Source organism: Gossypium hirsutum, chromosome D09 (genome assembly GCF_007990345.1).
Source record: "Gossypium hirsutum isolate 1008001.06 chromosome D09, Gossypium_hirsutum_v2.1, whole genome shotgun sequence".
Classification (NCBI taxonomy): domain Eukaryota; kingdom Viridiplantae; phylum Streptophyta; class Magnoliopsida; order Malvales; family Malvaceae; genus Gossypium; species Gossypium hirsutum.
In genome coordinates, this window is record NC_053445.1 from 8,839,529 (window position 1) to 8,857,102 (window position 17,574).

Consider the following 17,574-nt stretch of genomic DNA (forward strand, 5'->3'; position numbering starts at 1 on the left):
GCTAAATGCCTTTTAGAAGCTACAACTTGCTTTAGGGTGGAATTGGATGGGCTGTACGTTTACATGTGATTAATGTAAAAATAATGGTGGCGATGTGATTAAATACTGTAACGATATTATAGCGTGAGATAAAAAGTAAGCTAAACTCACTGCACCGCACCACACCCCACCGTCCATCCAAATCCACCTTAAACTCCTTTCTCTGTATTGGAATAGTCATAAGAGCTCTTTTGAGTTAGGCTGCATTGTTGGAGAATTTGATTGAAATGTAAATGTTCTGCGTTTGGCAAGCCTAGGAAATATTATTTCTATTTTCAATAAAGAAACATGAGGTTTTCCATTCTTTTAATTGCTGATTCAGAGTTCTTTTGAATGTAAATGGAGTTTTTTTATGATGTAAATTGGTGCTTTCCGAGTATTGATAACCCAATTTGTGGCTAATTTGAAAGATTGAATTGGGTGCATTGATGTTGTGAGTATATAAGTTCAGATACATGATTTTGATTTAAAGCATTTTCTTAATAATGTTTGTTTCATTAAATAGTTTTTGAAAAATTATCGAATAATAAAAAAAACACTTTACTCAAAATCATTCAAATATCGAAAAATATTATTCAGTGTTTGAAATTGAACTTTGAGACATTTTGGATAGGTTGACCATTTTAAAGGAACAAATATATGAAAGAATTAAAACCATTGGATATAGGCAATCGATGGTTACGAATTCAACTTTGATTAGAATAATCAAACATATATTAAAATATGAAAGATTGTGATTTTTAAGGTATATTCCCAGGGAGGATAATTAAGTTATTGATGGGATCATCAAATTCTAATTTTATATGGATGCAAATGAATCCTTTCTCTTTTTTTTTTTCAAAATATTAGAAAGACCTCCTAATATAACTTACTTTATTTATAAAGAATATTTTTATTATTTCTCAATTGAATTCATACTTAATTAATTCATGGCAACACTTTAAATATAAATATAGATAGATAAAAAATATTCCTATTGAAATCTGTAGAAAGCGAACCTCAAATTGTGACATATCAATTAAGATTATGTTTGATAAACTGAAAATTTAAATGTTTAAAAAATAAATACTAAAAAATTAAGTGTTAAATTTAAGTTATAAATTTTACTTAGAATATTAATTAAAATTAATACAAAATATAATTAGATTTTGGATAAATAATAATATTATAAAATAAAAATAAAAATTATTTTTATTAAATTATCTATTTATAATTTTTATATATTTTTAAAAATATAGACTGAATTTTGTACACCTATCCTATGTAAAAAGAATCAAAAACCGCAGAAAGTGTTTGTTTCGCATGAAAATGTCGCGCCCAAAGTAGTAAAATACAGCTCAATGCACCAAATCAAACCCTAAAACCCTTCCATTTTGTTGCCACCAAAGCGTTCTCCCCCCACCCTTAAACCCTAAGCCCCAGAAAATTCGAAACCGAACTCCTTTCTTACTCTACAATGGCAATGTTCTCACTAGCTATCAGGGCTCGAGCCAAAGCTAACCCTCTCCTAACACGGAGAGCCTTACATTTTCGCAACTTTTGCAACGGCCGTTTTGGTTTATCGACGTCGGAGTCCGACCCACCTGACCGGCCAGTGGCGGGGACCAAGTTTCTCGAGTCTTTCAAAGAAGAGTTCGAAATTGGATCTCGGGTAATTTCACTTGAAACGGGTAAAATTGCTCGTTTTGCTAATGGGGCCGTTGTTTTGGGCATGGAAGAGACCAAAGTTTTGTCCACTGTTGCTGCCGCTAAAGGCGACGCTGATCGAGACTTTCTACCGCTTACTGTAAGTAATAATTTTGTCTTCTCTTTTTCTTCCTAATCTAGGGACAATTTGAACATCTTTAATGTTTTAGTTTTCATTTTGGGTTAAATGTAATCTTGGGTCATTGTTATTTAATAATGTTTTGTTCCAGACAAATGTTCTAAGTTTGCTCAGCTATTTAGGTTCTGTTTGGATTGTAATTTTGCTTTTTGATGTTTACTCTTTGATTTTAGTTTTATATGTGACGTTCTTTACTTTCTATTGAAACAAATAGAAAATAGAAAAAGCATGAACCTTACTATGTCCTTGAAGAGTGTCCTAATTATGGGTGAAAGAGCAAGTTATTGATTTTTTAAAGGGATATGAAATCTGGGTTTGCAGAATTGTGCTTGGTTATTTGTTTATTACTGTTTGGTTTTTGCTTCATCAGAAGTTGTTCTATAAAGAGTAGAAAGTAAATTTATGATGAAAACATGACCTAAAATCAAACCCCAATTTTAACATAGTTATTCATATAAAAGTAAAACCATGTATTTCCTTGTGTAGAAAATACAATTATTCTTTTTTAGTTCTTATGAACTTATATTTTCTGATTTTGCATCTAAATCAAGATTTTTTTGCATTTTGATCTTGTAAGCAAGAACGCCCAACAAAATTAATAAGGGGGTCTATTAACTATTGAATAGTAATTGCTCATTTGGTTATTCATGGATTAGACATTTCTCGAATGTTAGGGGCTTGCTAGTGTGTGGTCTCATTGGGAATTTTCTTCTTTTAAGGTTGATTATCAAGAGAAGCAATTTGCTCAAGGTCTGATTCCAAACACATTCATGCGGAGGGAGGGTGCTCCAAAAGAACGTGAACTTTTATGTGGTCGTCTCATTGATAGGCCCATACGGCCTCTTTTTCCTGCTGGCTTTTACCATGAGATCCAGGTCTTGTCACTTTTCAGATTCAAACATGTGCATGTATAAATATATTTCAGTTTTCAATTTGATTGACATTGCCGTATTCAATAGGTAATGGCAAGTGTTCTTTCTTCTGATGGCAAACAAGATCCAGATGTGTTGGCAGCTAATGCGACTTCTGCTGCTCTTATGTTATCAGATATTCCATGGGGTGGACCCATTGGAGTGGTACGGATGGGGAGAATTTGCGGGCAGTTTATTGTTAATCCAACAATGGATGAGGTATAAACATAAGCTTTTGTTTAGTTATGGATGCTGATTTAGGTGCCTCTTTTATGATTATTACAGGTAGTCTTAGGTCAAGTGTAGAGTTTTGACTTAATTGTAATTTCCGACTTACTTTTTTTTTTGTATATTGTAATGAGTTAGTTGTTAGATGCTCATCGTAAAGTCATCTCATTGCAAAGTTCTTGCTTATGTAGGACATGTTTAGTTGTGTCATTATTAATTCATGGTGTTTACCTTCTTTGTTCACCTCTTGAAGTAAATCATCAGGTTGGAAACTAGCTAATAACTAAAACACTTATTGGAATCATGGCTAGTTAGAAAGGCATATTGTAGGGGCAAATAAAGGTAAAGACTGGTCTCAGTGGCATGTGGTATAGTTTGTTTATTTATTCAGGTTTACTCATACTGCTATCTTTTCTTAAATTCTGGCGGATTGTATGAGATGCTATTGTTATAGTTGGTCTATGTTGGGATGGTGCTTTCCGTGTAGCTCTTATAGGCTTTTAGCTGATGTGGAGTGGCTCAAGATTGCTTTGGATGCTTATATGAACTTTCAATTTCCCCACCTCCCTTCCCTTAGGATCTGGATTAAAATTTTTTTCGTTTAATTTTCCCTCAGTTGATGTTCCCTTATATTTCTCTGTTTGTTATCATTTCTTGGGTTCTGCTCTGGTCTCACCTTGATGGCCTTTGATACAATTTTAATGTGTCATGCACATTGTATATAATGCTATTTATTGTTATTTGGCGAGGAAAGTTATTAAAAGTTTGTCTAACCTATATTGAAGTTGCTTTTAGGCTTTGTCAACCCTGTAAATCTGGTTACAATGAATATAGATCTGTCAGTTACCCTCCTCTGATAAGTCCTTATTTGATGTGGTTCAGCTTAGTTTAAGTGATCTCAACTTGGTATATGCATGTACGAGGGACAAAACCTTGATGATTGATGTGCAAGCTCGCGAAATCACTGAGAAAGATTTGGAAGCTGGTTTAAGGCTGGCTCATCCGGAAGTGAGTCACAGGCTTGTCATAAACTTCTCTTGTGTATCAATTAATGGAAAATGGCTTTAAGATGTTTTATTGATTCAGGCAGTTAAATATCTGGAACCTCAAATCAGACTGGCTGCAAAAGCTGGCAAACAAAAGAAGGAATACAAATTATCCATGGTCTCAGAACAAATCTTTGAGAAAGTTAGAAACCTAGCGGAGGCACCAATTGATGCTGTTTTTACAGATCCTTCCTATGGAAAGGTGATTACATTTCTCCTTTCACCTCTCTTTCTCTAGATATGAAAATGTTACTTATATACACAGATTCATTAGAGTTTCTTGTTTTTAATTTATTTATTTTAATGTATTATTGGGTTTCATGCTGTGGTAATTTGTAATAATATAGTTTGAACGTGGTGAGGCTTTAGAGAAGATAGCACAAGATGTAAAAAGTGCACTTGAAGAAGAATGCGATGAGCAAAGCTTAAAAGTTCTGCCAAAGGTTGTGGACACTGTCAGGAAAAAGGTGAGCTCTGAATAAAGCTGTAAAATGAGTTTCTTTTTCCTCTTTTTGGCTTAACAAAAGATTTGATTGCATAACAAGTATAACTTTAGACTTTTGGTGATCTTGAGCAATCTTCTAGTTTTTGATGATAAGTAAAAGGGAATTTAAACTTCCTTAAAACTGAAGAAGGGGGATGAAAATTGGATGAGTTTTGCTTCACCCTTATATTATTTCCTATCCTTGCTCTTGAACCTTTTGAAGTTGGCATAGCTCAAGTTGAATGAAAATATCAGGTTGTTCGCAAAAGAATTATTTCTGAAGGATTTAGACTTGATGGAAGACATCTTGATGAAGTTCGGCCAATATACTGTGAGGCTGGCCATTTGCCTATATTACATGGATCTGCTCTTTTTAACCGCGGAGATACTCAGGTTAAGGCACAGTTATCCTTGTCTCTACTTCTACATTCTAGATATCTGTAGGTTTGACCTTTCTTTGTAGTGGAGGCTTATATTTGATGTTTTATTTCAGGTTCTTTGTACTGTGACACTTGGAGCACCTCAGGATGCCCAACGCTTGGACTCCTTGGTTGGTCCCCCAACGAAGCGCTTCATGCTTCACTATAGTTTTCCACCGTTTTGTATCAATGAAATCGGTAAACGAGCTGGCTTGAACAGACGTGAAGTAGGGCATGGTAAACCAATTTCTTAATCACAAAATATGTGTTGTATGTAAAAACGTTTTACCATTTAGATGAGCTTTTGCTTGTCTCTTTTGTTACCCTTAGGAACTCTTGCGGAGAAAGCTCTTCTTGCTGTATTGCCTCCTGAAGATGATTTTCCATACACTGTTCGAATTAATTCTGAAGTCATGGCTTCAGATGGTTCAACATCTATGGCTACTGTTTGTGGAGGTATCAATTTCACTCTGTAAATCAGTTATATTTATTTCCTTTAAACTTTTAGCCTGATGGGGTTTCCTAATACAGGCAGTATGGCTTTGATGGATGCTGGCATTCCATTACGAGAACATGTTGCAGGTGTTTCAGTGGGTCTTGTAACTGATGTTGACCCAGAAACTGGTGAAATTACGGACTATCGTATATTGACTGATATTTTGGTGAGATGTTTTACTTGACCAATTTTGGCATATTGTTTAGGTGACAAATCTTGGTTGCTTTTATTTTATTGAATAATGAAACTTTTAAAAAGATGTTAGAAACCAACACTAGAAACTTTTCTACCTTTGATTATGTATGGAGTGGTTTTTTTCTTCATTCTCTTATTAACTTAATGATTGCCTCTAGTTCTAAGGAGTATGGACCAAGGAGTTAGCTACATGGTACCAAGGTCTTGTTGATAAATACTTTTGTGACCTCAATAATGTGAAGTTGGTAAAGTTCATTAAAACAGTGATCTCTCTAGGGTCTTGAAGATCATCTAGGAGACATGGATTTCAAGATTGCTGGGACAAGGAATGGAGTTACAGCAATTCAATTGGATATAAAACCTGCTGGGATTCCTTTAGATATAATATGCGAGTCTTTGGAGCCTGCACGTAAAGGACGCCTTCAAATCCTTGATCACATGGAACAAGAGATTAGCGTGCCTCGAAATCAAGATTATAGAAATTCTCCTCGTCTAGGTTCAAGTTTTGATTATGTTTGTTAGCTTTTGGTTTTGTATTTAAGTAGCTCAGATACTCTGCAACAATTCATTTTATACTCAACCGTAAATAATGCTCTGTGATGCAGTAACTTTGAAGTTTAGCAATGATGCTATTCGGCGATTTATTGGGCCTCTAGGTGCTCTTAAAAGAAAAGTTGAAGAGGAAACAGGTGGGTGTTGAACTTGAAAAACATTTTGCATTTGGTTGGGGATGTAATCTGATTTTGGTTGTGGTTAAGTTTTTTGATCATTTCTGCCATGATGGTACTCTTCCTAGAATAATGATATGAACTATTCTTTTAGTTCATAATTGTTTCCTTCATAAATACCAGTCATTGAGTATATAGATTTTCACTCTTCACATTGGACATGGAAGAGGATTTATTTTGTTAGACTCAAGCATCAGTTGGACAGCTATGAAAATTATATTTATGCTGAAGATTAAGTAGTTCTTTTCAATTATGGATGACTGAAGGACACATCTTTTGTGTACTTTGCTGATTACATTTTATTGCTGCAAATTATTGTTGCACATTGTTCATTCAAGTTGATGCTTTTCAAAATTCAGGTGCTCGGATCTCCGTTGGTGATGGGACAATTACTATAGCTGCTAAGAATCAGGCTGTGATGGAAAAAGTGCAAGATAAGGTATTCATAGCATTCCTTATTTTAATTGATGTCCGATATTCCTGTAGTTTGTTTTAGATATATGCAAACCTTTTAATACTTATTAATTCCAATTCTAAAAGTCGTTGAAGGCTTTTTTGCAAATTTAATGTACTATAATATCAGTACTCACTTTGGCTAGCTAAAAGTAGACAATTTTTTGAGGAATGGTGATTATTTTCAAATTTAAATGCTTGAACCCTTTTGTTATGCTGCTTCAATACTTCCTGTTTATGTTACTCGGACTCAGGAACAGATGTTGGGTGCTGCTTTGTTTCTAGATGTCTTACTCAATTGTCTTGAACTTAAGACAAGGGGTTACAACAGAAAAGGGTCCAAGATCTGGACACATACCATTCACTCTAGGATTAATTTTGTCCATCTTGCTGCTAGTTTATAATATTATGAGCTTGCCTGTTCTTCATTCTTTATCCTAATTAAGTTCCTTGAGTGATCTTTTGTGCTACAGGTTGATTTCATCGTTGGCCGTGAAATCGTAGTTGGAGGAATCTATAAAGGTATTGTCATGTCAATTAAAGAATATGGTGCCTTTGTGGAGTTTAATGGTGGTCAGCAAGGTCTGCTACACATTTCTGAGTTATCACATGAACCGGTAGGTGACAAAACATTTCCATTGATTTTACCACTACTTTTTCTAAATACCTTTTCAGCCTTTCTGATTTCTAGGTTTTGGATGTGGTTCTCTCTTATTGGTTTTTTGGCTCATATATATGGTTGCTCAGGGTCTTGGTGATTTATTTAAGTTTGAAGGATTGGTGAACTTGATGCCCTTTGTTTTGCTCTCAAATTGGATCGCTATTTAATAACTATAATTCACATTAAGCATGTATCTGGTATGATAATCAATTTTTGCATCAGTCAACATGAAAAAAATTCAGAAACTGATGAGAACGCTTCAGAATACTTATCCATATTATGTTTAGGGTTTAGGCATGTTTTTAATGGACGGTTTATTTTACAAAGCTTTTGCGTCAATATGGAAGGCCACACCAACTTACATGTATCTTTCATCAGGTGTCTCGTGTTTCAGACGTAGTGTCTGTTGGCCAGCAAATTTCTTTGATGTGCATAGGACAAGATGTTCGTGGTAATATAAAATTATCTCGTAAAGCAACTCTACCCCGACCTGAATCCGAGACCAAAAGTGTAGTTGAAGGATCTGCTCCTGTTACTAAAGAAAAACCTAATATTTGGGCATCACCTGAGAACATGTCAAAAGGTGAACAGCTGGAGTCCACTCTCGAGGAGTTGGTGCCGAGCAAAATGGAGAATACTGAATCAAACCGATCCGCCTCTTTAATGCCATCAGTAGTAATTCGAAGTGCTGCCGAGTGTGACGAGGAGGAGAAGTCTGCTGGTTTGAGTAAGACTTCCAAAAGTGCTCCTAAACCAAAGGGCACGTTGAAAAAGGGTAGTAAACAGAAAAAGATCCAGTCTTCTGATAACATGCCTGATTTGTCTCTCAGTATTATGTTATCGGAATCCTTATCTCAAATGGGAGGGAATAAAGAATTTACTTCTCAAGATGAAGGTGAGGCTAATCTGAGTGATCAGAATGACAAGGAAACTGGTGGTAAGACTCCAGTGACACCTCAAAAACTGAAGCTAGGAACAAAAGTTACTGCTAAGATTTATCAAATTCGAGCACGTGGTTTAGTTCTCGATTTGGGTGGTGGAATTCGTGGCATGTATAAGTTTGAGGTACGTGTCCTTTTTTCTGATACTGCTACTGCTTTTTTTAAGTAAAAAATCGTCTCTCCCTTTGTTCAAGTATGACCTTTTATTATCATTTTTTGATTGGCTCAATTCTAATGTTCTATGTTACTTGGGTATCAGTGTTTGATACAAGCATGTGTCTAACACGAGAATATTCACTTTTTTCGAAGTTTTATTTATGTATTTAGAGAGTTTTTGGAGGGCCATTTCCCCATGCTTGTGTCTGAAAATATGTTGAATACAGGTGTTGGGACACTGGTACTTCAAGAAAAATAAAAAGTAGAAGCAACATGGCTAATGTTTTAAAACCATTCCATTTTCTTGATAGGTGCTCTATCAACTTACAGCTTAATTATTTATTTAGTTGACTTTGGCAAATCTAGATGATGATGTCCAATGATCGTACTAGTGGAATTTGTTGATCTGTTTTATCTCGGCACCCTGTGATCTCTGCTCTCTTTTAGACATTGGTTGATTAATTCGGGTCTTGTTCTAATTTTCAAGTCCATCCCATTATCGGTTTCCTTTCTATAGACAGGTGCTCAAAAGAACATTTCTTTGTTAGAAATATCTAAGTTGTGGTTGCCACACTGAGTATATTTGCTTCAGCCTTTGAACCTGCTAACCTATTTTCATTTCCTTGCAGCCCAATGGTGAGAGGGAGTTTACTGTAGGTGACGAATTGCTAGTCCAATGTTCAAGTTTTACAAGTAAAGGTATCCCGGTCATGTCTATGGTGGATGAAGAATGATAGCACATTGCCAGTCCTTGCTGGGAATAATGTTCTTATAGATGGAGACGAGATTGGTGTTCGATGGATATTCTTGTTCTGATGGCTGAATATTATTGAATTCTCGACACTGTTCTGGTGAACAAGCATGTGCAAAGGTGGATCAATGAATATAAATTTACCCTGAAGTACACGAGGAAGCTTTCTTGGTGGCTGTACAAGCAAGGTAGTCTTTACAGCTGGGCGAACCATAATACTTAAAAGATTTCATTTCTCGTTTTTTGCATGACATACTTTTGCATGGGCCCCGTACGATGCATGGTTTGCACTCTTTAACCTCAGGGATTTTGAAATTTTGGAGAATAGACTGTATTGGGAATTTGAAGATATTGAGGAAATTGTAGCTCCTAACCAGATTAGGTTCATTGATTATGAGGTTGGATCCTTCATTATTGGTATATAAATATTATGAGTCGGGCATAACAATGATTGTAACTTGTGAGCAAGGTTATTGTACCGTATCAATATTGATAAAATTATTGAAGATATTACCTTTGTACCGTTTTGATTTTTGTTGCCCGAGATGCAATCTTTCTCCCTGTTTAGAGCCCATGTTTGTAAGGTGTGCCAAAAGTTGAATTAAAAACGAAAGATGTGCAATTTTTGGTCTTCCAAACCGTTTAGTAATGCATAATTAAAAATTGTATTTTTTTTTGTAATTTTGTTTAATCACAGGAATCAAATCACTAGCAATAAGGGTTTGATTCTTTGAAATCCTGGGTTCCTATTGGAGCCAACCTAAAGCTGTTAACCCTCCAATTTCAAGCAATAACATACAAAAGTTAATTAAGCCTATTTCTTTTAACTTCAATAGCATATTCTAGCCGACAATAGAAAGATAAAAAACCTTGCCTACCCTCTTCCGTTAAATTAAATCCCAGAAAGTTCTTAGCTCAGAAGGGCCTTAGCTTTGACAGTTCCGGGAATGAAAGTTATTGTAGGGAGACTAGAACCTGACAACTCAATTCTCCGATCTTACACCAAGAAGCTCCCAATCCTCCGATCTTACACCAAGAAGCTCCCAATCCTCTCTCTAAATGTTTTAGCCATAGCTGCAACAACTATATATCATGGCACCCTTATATACGGCCCTAACTGCCTGCTCAAATTTTGCCGATGCAAGGTTCCACGATAAATTAAAAATGTACGATGCAGCATACAACATCCTTGAAATCTAGATCATTTCTGTGAGTTAGGAAAGATTAGAATGTCGGAAAATGTTTAGGATCCGTCATTTCCAATCTCAAGAGCTCCAAGATATCATGAATCTCTGCTGATTTCAAGTGTGTTCCATCTTCCGAATAAAAGGAATGCAGATGGCTTCTCACCTCAATCCAACTGAAGCCAACACTCTTTTTCAATCCCTTCTCCCTCATTAGTTTCCTCATATTTGAAACATCAATCCATCTCCCCGCTGAAGCATATATGTTGGACAACAAGATGAATCCAGCGGAGTTTTTCTCTGCTAGTTCGACAAGTTTTCTAGCTGTTCTCTCTGCTATCTCCTCGTTTCTGTATGTCTTACAACCACTTATTAAAGCTGCTAGTGCATTAGCTTCGGGTTGAAATGGCATGGAGTTAATTAATTCTTCAGCTTCAGATAGGCGTCCAGATCGAGACAGCATATCCACAACGCATGTGTAATGTCTTCCCTTCGGCCTTATACCATATTCCAATTTCATTGCACCAAAGAACTTGAGTCCTTTATCGACAAATCCGCAATGGGAACATGCAAATAGAACCGATAAAAGCATGAGTTCATTAGGAGCAACAGAGGAATTTCTTTTCATTTCTTCGAACAAGGCAAGAGATTCTTTTGCAAAACCACTTTCCGCTAGACCTTGAATCATAACGGTCCATGAGAACTCATTTCTCTCCGACATTCTATCAAAGACCTGCTTAGAGCTTTCAATATCTCCACATTTTGCATACATATCAGTTAAGGCAGTGCCCAAGTAAACATCATATTGAAAACCAAGTTTTAAGATCTTTCCATGAATATCCCTGCCTTTCTCTAATGAGGTCAGACTTGCACAAGCACAAAGCACACTTGAAAAAGTGGGCTTTGTCGGAGTCTCCCCTGACAAAAGCATCTCATTGAAAACTTCGAACACCATATCGAATTGCTTATATTCTACATAACCACCAATAAAAGCTCCCCAGGAGATGTTATTACGAGTAGGCATGTTATCAAATAAATACTTGGCTTCATCCATTTGACCATTCGTACTATAGCCACCGATCATCGAATTCCACAAAACAACATTTTTGTTTTTGATCGAGTCAAAAACTAACCGTCCGTCTTTAGTTTCCCCACTCTTACAGTACAAGTCAACAAGAGAGCAAGCAATAAAAAGATCTCCCTCAATCCCGATTTTCATAACATGTGCATGAAGGTTCTTTCCTGCTTGTAAACTCTCAAGGCTAGCCAATGCACAAAGAATACTAGAGAAACACGAGATTGTCGGCTTAAATCCTTCTCGAACCATGTTTCGAAAGAGTTTCAGTGCCTCTATATGATCACCATACTGACTATACCTCGCAATTATTGCACTCCAAGAAACTTCATTTCTTTGTGGCATCTCATCAAAAATCCTCCTTGCCTCTTCCAACTCTCCCATCTCGACATACATATCGAGTATTGCTGTCCAAGAAACAACATCTCTTGTTTCCATTCGATCGAACACCCTCCTAGCCTGATCAAATTCATGCATTCTTAAACACAATGTTATCAAAGAGTTGGAAACTGATACATTATTCTCGAACCCGGTTTTAATTATCAACCCCAAAACACTCATTCCCAAATCAAAATCACCAATTTCTATACATGCGCTAACTATAGAACTAAAAGTAACTTGATTTGGCTTAACACCAGATTCAAGCAACCTTACAAAAAGCTTCAAACCATGAAAACTTGACCCGTTTTTAACGAACCCAGTAATTGCAGCTGTCCACGAAACCACACTTTTAAATGGGTTCCTTTCGAAATACCACATTGATTCTTCCAATCTTCCATATTTCATTAACCCCGAAATCAATAACGTCCATGTAATATCGTTTCTTTCAGGCATTTCGTCGAACATTTTCCGTGCTTCACTCAAATTCCCCCACTGAATATTAGCCTTAATCAAACAATTTTGAACAACTAAATCAAACCCATTAAAGTCCTTTACAATCTGATTAGCTTCAGATAATTTCCTGAATTCAAGGTACATTATTAATAACTTGATAGCTATACATCTCTCTGATAAAACACCATTCTTGAGTAAATGGCAATGGAAGACAGTTCCTCCAGCAACCAAGCCTTTGTCTGAGAATATCTTTAACAAAGAAACACAATTTTGAATATAGGAGTTGAAGCTTTTGCTTGGATTCATCAAGGAAAGGTTCTTCAACGCAGTTTTCATCCCACTAAAAGTTGCGAGGGAAACAATTTTTCTTTTATGAAATTTGGTTTCTATTTAGAGGAGAGAGTTCCACGTGTTAAGCTGCTATTGGTTGTTGGAATGAAAAAGCCATTAAAGAAAATATACCAATTTAACAGGATCTAAGGCCAAATATCAACGATTAAGGATTTAATAGCAAGTGCCTCTTCTTTGATTGTCTTTTAACTGTGAAATCATTAATTTTAAATACTTCCTTAAATTCAGTGTCAATTAGTACTCTTGGTCTAAATTTAATTTTTATTGTACAGACAAGCACAAAATATACTTTTAAATTCACAGGAGATTTTCTTTTAAAGATCAGCTTAAATTAAAGAGAAAAATAACATAAAATATTTAAAAAAACATGTTTATATTAAAACATGCTAGTATTTTATTGAAAGGTTCTCTACCCCTCAACTAAGGATTCTTTCTCTTTATATAGAGAAAGATTGGTCTTTCCTTCTTCTGAAGATAAAGAAGGAATCTTATGACTCAGACTCCTTTTATAAATACTTTTTGATGACTCATGCTATTTTTACAGACCTTTATTGAAGTAGAGATTTAGAGAATCTCATAGTACATGACTCATACATAAAACAAAACATCATAGAACAATTAAACATCTAATTACTTTCATAGTCTGTATTAATGTCGGAAGTGAGGTTCAGCTCTTCAATCTTTTTCGCCTTTTCTTCTTTAGCTCTGTAGCGATTTGTCTCCAACTGTTCAAACTTTTGTTCAAGACTATCATGTGAGCTGTTATAATTTCTTTCTACATCCATAGGTGATGTCCTTTCCTGTGAATCAGTCCAAGCTGGCGTGTTTTCTCTTGCATTGCTACAAAACCATGGATAGTATTGTAACCATTCTTTTGGATCTGGTATATTTAACTGATAGTCCTCTAATGCTTTCTTCATCTGTTCTTGATAAGGTGTCGGTGGTTCAATCCTTAAGTCCCATTATGCTAATACATCTTCTAGAGGCCATATGTCTGATGGAATGATCCTATTTATCTGGCACAAATATTTTTGCAAATCCTTGTAATTGTAAGGATTTGAATTAACCTCTGAAAAATATGTTCTATGAATCCAGGCACTAGGAAATGATCCTAATTGTGTTGTTGGACCATTCTGCATAAAATACTGAGGCTTGTAAAAGATAATCATAATATATTCTGCCCTGGTATCTTTGAGTTGTTCTTTCATGATCATGTCAATCCATTGTTCTAAAGAATATAACTAGTTAAAGAAAATAGCCAAATTCTTCATTTCTGGACTGGCTTCATCTTGGGCGGCCATTGTCAGAAAATATAAGAGATCTTCAATGAAGAACTCTATTCCAATGTGGAACAAGTGGGTCAAATACCACATCATTCATTTTAATTTATGAGGAAATTCAGTGAATTGAATTTTAAGTGGATGGATGAATGGATATTCTGGATGGAGGCCTAATGGTTTAAGAAAGAGTTTGCCTAAGTTTCGAAAGATACTAAGCTAGTAAGAAAGCATTATATTTCTGGCCTCTTTGTGAAATCTTTTTTCCATAATTAAACTCAACACTTTTGGAGGATGTTCTAGGTGTGAATTTGGAAGGTAAGACATGGAAAAAGGATATGGTGGGGATTAAGTTTTCTTGGATTTTGATGATGAAGGTAAGGCCTAATGGGTCTGAATTTTTTTCTTTCAAATTATTAACATTCCACTCAATTTTTTTATTCAAGTTAAGCACTGAATTTAAAAATTATTTTCATATTCGAGTTTGATTTTATATTATTCTTTTTCAAAAATTTAAACTACAACGTGAAAGCAATTATCAAGTTAAAATTTTAATGTGGAACAATTGTTAAGTTCAAAGTCTAAATAAAAAAAAAGTTTAGGTCTCAGTATAGAAATAGTTGATAAGTTCAGGCCCCAAATGTTAATTTAACCTTAAAATATAGATATTTCTTTTTCAGCTGAAGGAAAAATATCTCTCCATACATAACAATCTTATGAGAAAAAACAAAAAGAAAAATAAAAGAAGAAAAGAAACACAGTGATAAATCAATAATGATAGCCTGTGGGGTTCCAATTTACGAACTATCAGTCCCAAAAAGTTGTAATTTTTATGAGAAATTCAGTTCAAGCAAATCAAACCCAAGGTAAATTCCATGAAAATCTTTCAGAATTTTGTATAAACTAAAAGATTTATGATTGATTTTTTTTTAAAGGTTGGGGCTGAAATGGAGTGAGGTAAGATGTTGTAGAAACCAAAAGATTGGAGGAAAATCAAAATCAAAATCAAACAAAAATTACTATGAGTTACTTGGAATCCCTTTCGATTCCAATATGCAGCAAATTAAAGAAGCTTATAGAAAGCTGCAAAAGAAGTATCATCCTGATATTGCAGGCCAAGAGGTTAGTTCACTTCCTCTCAATTTCTTATTCTAAATTTTTATTAAATTGATAGCTTTCTTTATTCAAAAACTCGAAAGTAAGTGTTGGATATGGATCATATTTTCATTCAAATGATTACTATTGTTAAAAGTTTTAATTTTTGCCTCAATATATTGCTCACTTTTATTGTATAATTATGGTAAAAGTTTCGTGGAGGGACTTAAATCGCATTTTGTCCTTTTTACTCAAAAAAATAGGAATTTAGTCTCAATATCTCAGATTGAAATTCTTTTAAATATCCATTTATATTGTTAAAAATTAGCGCCACATGTACCTCATACTGATATACATTCACAAATTTTTAACAATAGAAATGAATGGAAGTTTTAATAGAAGAATTAATTTGTTTTTCTATCTAATGTATAAGGATTAATTTGCTCATCTTTTTAGTAGAGGGAGTAAAATACAATCTGACTAGCCTGCATGGTACTTTTATCATAGAAGGACTAATTCGCTCTTTGACCTATAATATTGGGAACTTCCAAATGGTTTAACTATCTATTCCTTATATTAATGGTTTGAATTTAATACAAATTTTACTTTTGCATTTTTGATGGGTTAATTTTGTTATATTTGTTTAGGGACATGAATACACTCTAATGCTGAATGAAGCCTATAAAGTACTGATAAAAGATGATCAAAGGAAGGAATATGATGCTTCCATTGGTTCAATGAAAGCAAAATTTGGAAGCAATGTATCTGGTTTTAGCTCTTGGAAAGGGCCCTTAAGACCCCAAGCTTTATTTGTTGATGCAAACAATTGCATAGGTTGTTCCTTTTTAACCTATTTTTATGTCCCATTTATTGCAAGTTTTATGTTTATGTTCCAAATTCGAGCCTAGCTCCATTGACATCCACGTTTGCAGGTTGCAGAGAATGTGTCCACCATGCAAGCAACACATTCGAAATGGACGAGGCTCTCGGATGTGCTCGAGTTAAGGTTCAATATGGAGACGATGATCGTAAAATCGATGTAAAGAAGCATGTTAATGCTGTGTGTAGAATCTAATTGTTGTAAAAATGCATAATTTTGGAACCAAGTTTTTGCAGGTTTCAGTTGATTCATGCCCAGTGAACTGCATACATTGGGTGGACAGTGAAGAACTGGCAGTGCTTGAGTTCTTGATACAACCTCAGCTAAAGGAAGGGTATGGAGTATTTGGAGGAGGTTGGGAAAGGCCCTCAAATGTATTTATGGCAGCTAAGGCTTTCACCAAGCAGTTAAAACAACAAGCTGAGGCTGCTCAAGGACAACACAAAAATGGTAATAAAATTGGCAAAAAATGTTCATGGAAATGAATGCTTTCAACATTCTATTTTGTACTTGTCTCATTCCATTGCCATCCATAGCTTTAATCTCTACATTACTGAATTCACTGTTGTATATGGTTTATGGTGGTACAAGTCCTGTACTAGGCCTCTACTAAAAAAAATAAGTAAATTAGTCTCTATACGTTATATCAAAGAGCAAACTGATCCATCTGTTAAAAGTTTAATCTATTTCCACGATTAAAAATTGGTCCATGTACATAGGCATGAGGTATATGTGGCACGTCACATATTACTATCTGATTATTTTGTCAACCACGCCAGTTTTTAACATTACAAATGGATGGAATTTTTAACAAAAAGAACCAATTTGCTCTTTGATTTAACGTACAAGAATTAATTTGTTTATTTTTTGAATAGAGAAGGTAAAATGTAATCTAACTCCTAATACAGGGCCTCCATGATACTTTTACTGGTTTATGGTATTTGTTTATCTGGTTATTTTAACTGCCGCAGGGAGAGTGAGATCAGTTGAAGAAGAAGAGACCCCTGCTCAAGCTGAGGCTCGAGTCAATGCTACCATGAAATTGAACATGGAAAGATTCAACAAAATTTGGGGTAAATTTAAACATTTTTTTATAATCTAATATAGGGATTTGAAGGGACACAAATGCGAGGCAGGAATCTTAATGATTATATTGAACTGCATATGGTCTAATGAAGAACGGTGTAAATTGCCTACATGGATATATTAAAATCTAAAGAATATGTCATCATATGATTATTCTCTCTTTCAGTCCATAATAAACTTATTTAAAAATCTAATTCTTTTATCCAAATTCGAACATTTGTATAATATTTAGAAAATTTTAAATAATAAAATGAGGACATTTGTGGTAGAGTTTTTTTTTTTTTTAACTTTACTTATGAAGTTAAAATACTTTATCATTAATATACTAAATAATTATCTTAAAAGGATGAAATCTATTTTTAAATAAAGATTCTATCAAGTAAGACTAACTTCGAAAAATTCATCTAAAACCTCACAAAAACCTATCTAATTTCACTTAATGTGATTTCTATGGTTTTG

General features: G+C 34.7%; 3 protein-coding genes across 5 annotated transcripts; 2 read left to right on the plus strand and 1 right to left on the minus strand.

The window, feature by feature from the left end:
* Positions 1-1,289: 1,289 nt before the first annotated feature.
* LOC107892267 (polyribonucleotide nucleotidyltransferase 2, mitochondrial) lies at positions 1,290-9,841 on the plus strand. Of its 2 annotated transcripts, XR_001682551.2 has the most exons (17): positions 1,313-1,825; positions 2,584-2,739; positions 2,824-2,994; positions 3,886-4,011; positions 4,090-4,251; positions 4,397-4,516; positions 4,789-4,926; positions 5,027-5,189; positions 5,283-5,408; positions 5,484-5,614; positions 5,920-6,139; positions 6,249-6,332; positions 6,731-6,810; positions 7,298-7,441; positions 7,864-8,550; positions 8,949-9,103; positions 9,212-9,841. XR_001682551.2 is itself a non-coding variant. In XM_016817298.2 (16 exons), the coding sequence occupies exons 1-16, from the start codon at positions 1,496-1,498 to the stop codon at positions 9,314-9,316; spliced, it is 2,943 nt and encodes a 980-aa protein (XP_016672787.2). In that variant the 5' UTR covers positions 1,290-1,495; the 3' UTR covers positions 9,317-9,841. The 2 variants fall into 2 exon arrangements, 1 of the variants encoding a protein (XP_016672787.2); XM_016817298.2 differs by lacking the exon at positions 8,949-9,103 and having other exon boundaries at positions 1,290-1,825.
* A 716-nt stretch (positions 9,842-10,557) lies between these two features.
* Positions 10,558-13,697, minus strand: LOC107892268 (pentatricopeptide repeat-containing protein At2g13600). Its single transcript, XM_016817299.2, has 2 exons — positions 13,412-13,697; positions 10,558-12,665 (listed from the first exon to the last, which is right to left on the minus strand). The coding sequence occupies exons 1-2, from the start codon at positions 13,695-13,697 to the stop codon at positions 10,558-10,560; spliced, it is 2,394 nt and encodes a 797-aa protein (XP_016672788.2).
* A 1,002-nt stretch (positions 13,698-14,699) lies between these two features.
* LOC107892266 (chaperone protein dnaJ C76, chloroplastic) lies at positions 14,700-17,260 on the plus strand. Of its 2 annotated transcripts, none has more exons than XM_016817296.2 (6): positions 14,700-14,920; positions 14,990-15,176; positions 15,797-15,983; positions 16,082-16,188; positions 16,266-16,479; positions 17,001-17,260. In XM_016817296.2, exons 1-6 carry the CDS (start codon positions 14,829-14,831, stop codon positions 17,129-17,131), a joined length of 918 nt encoding a protein of 305 aa, XP_016672785.2. In that variant the 5' UTR covers positions 14,700-14,828; the 3' UTR covers positions 17,132-17,260. The 2 variants fall into 2 exon arrangements, with proteins under 2 accessions (XP_016672785.2, XP_016672784.2); XM_016817295.2 differs by having other exon boundaries at positions 14,740-14,920; positions 16,257-16,479.
* Positions 17,261-17,574: the final 314 nt, after the last annotated feature.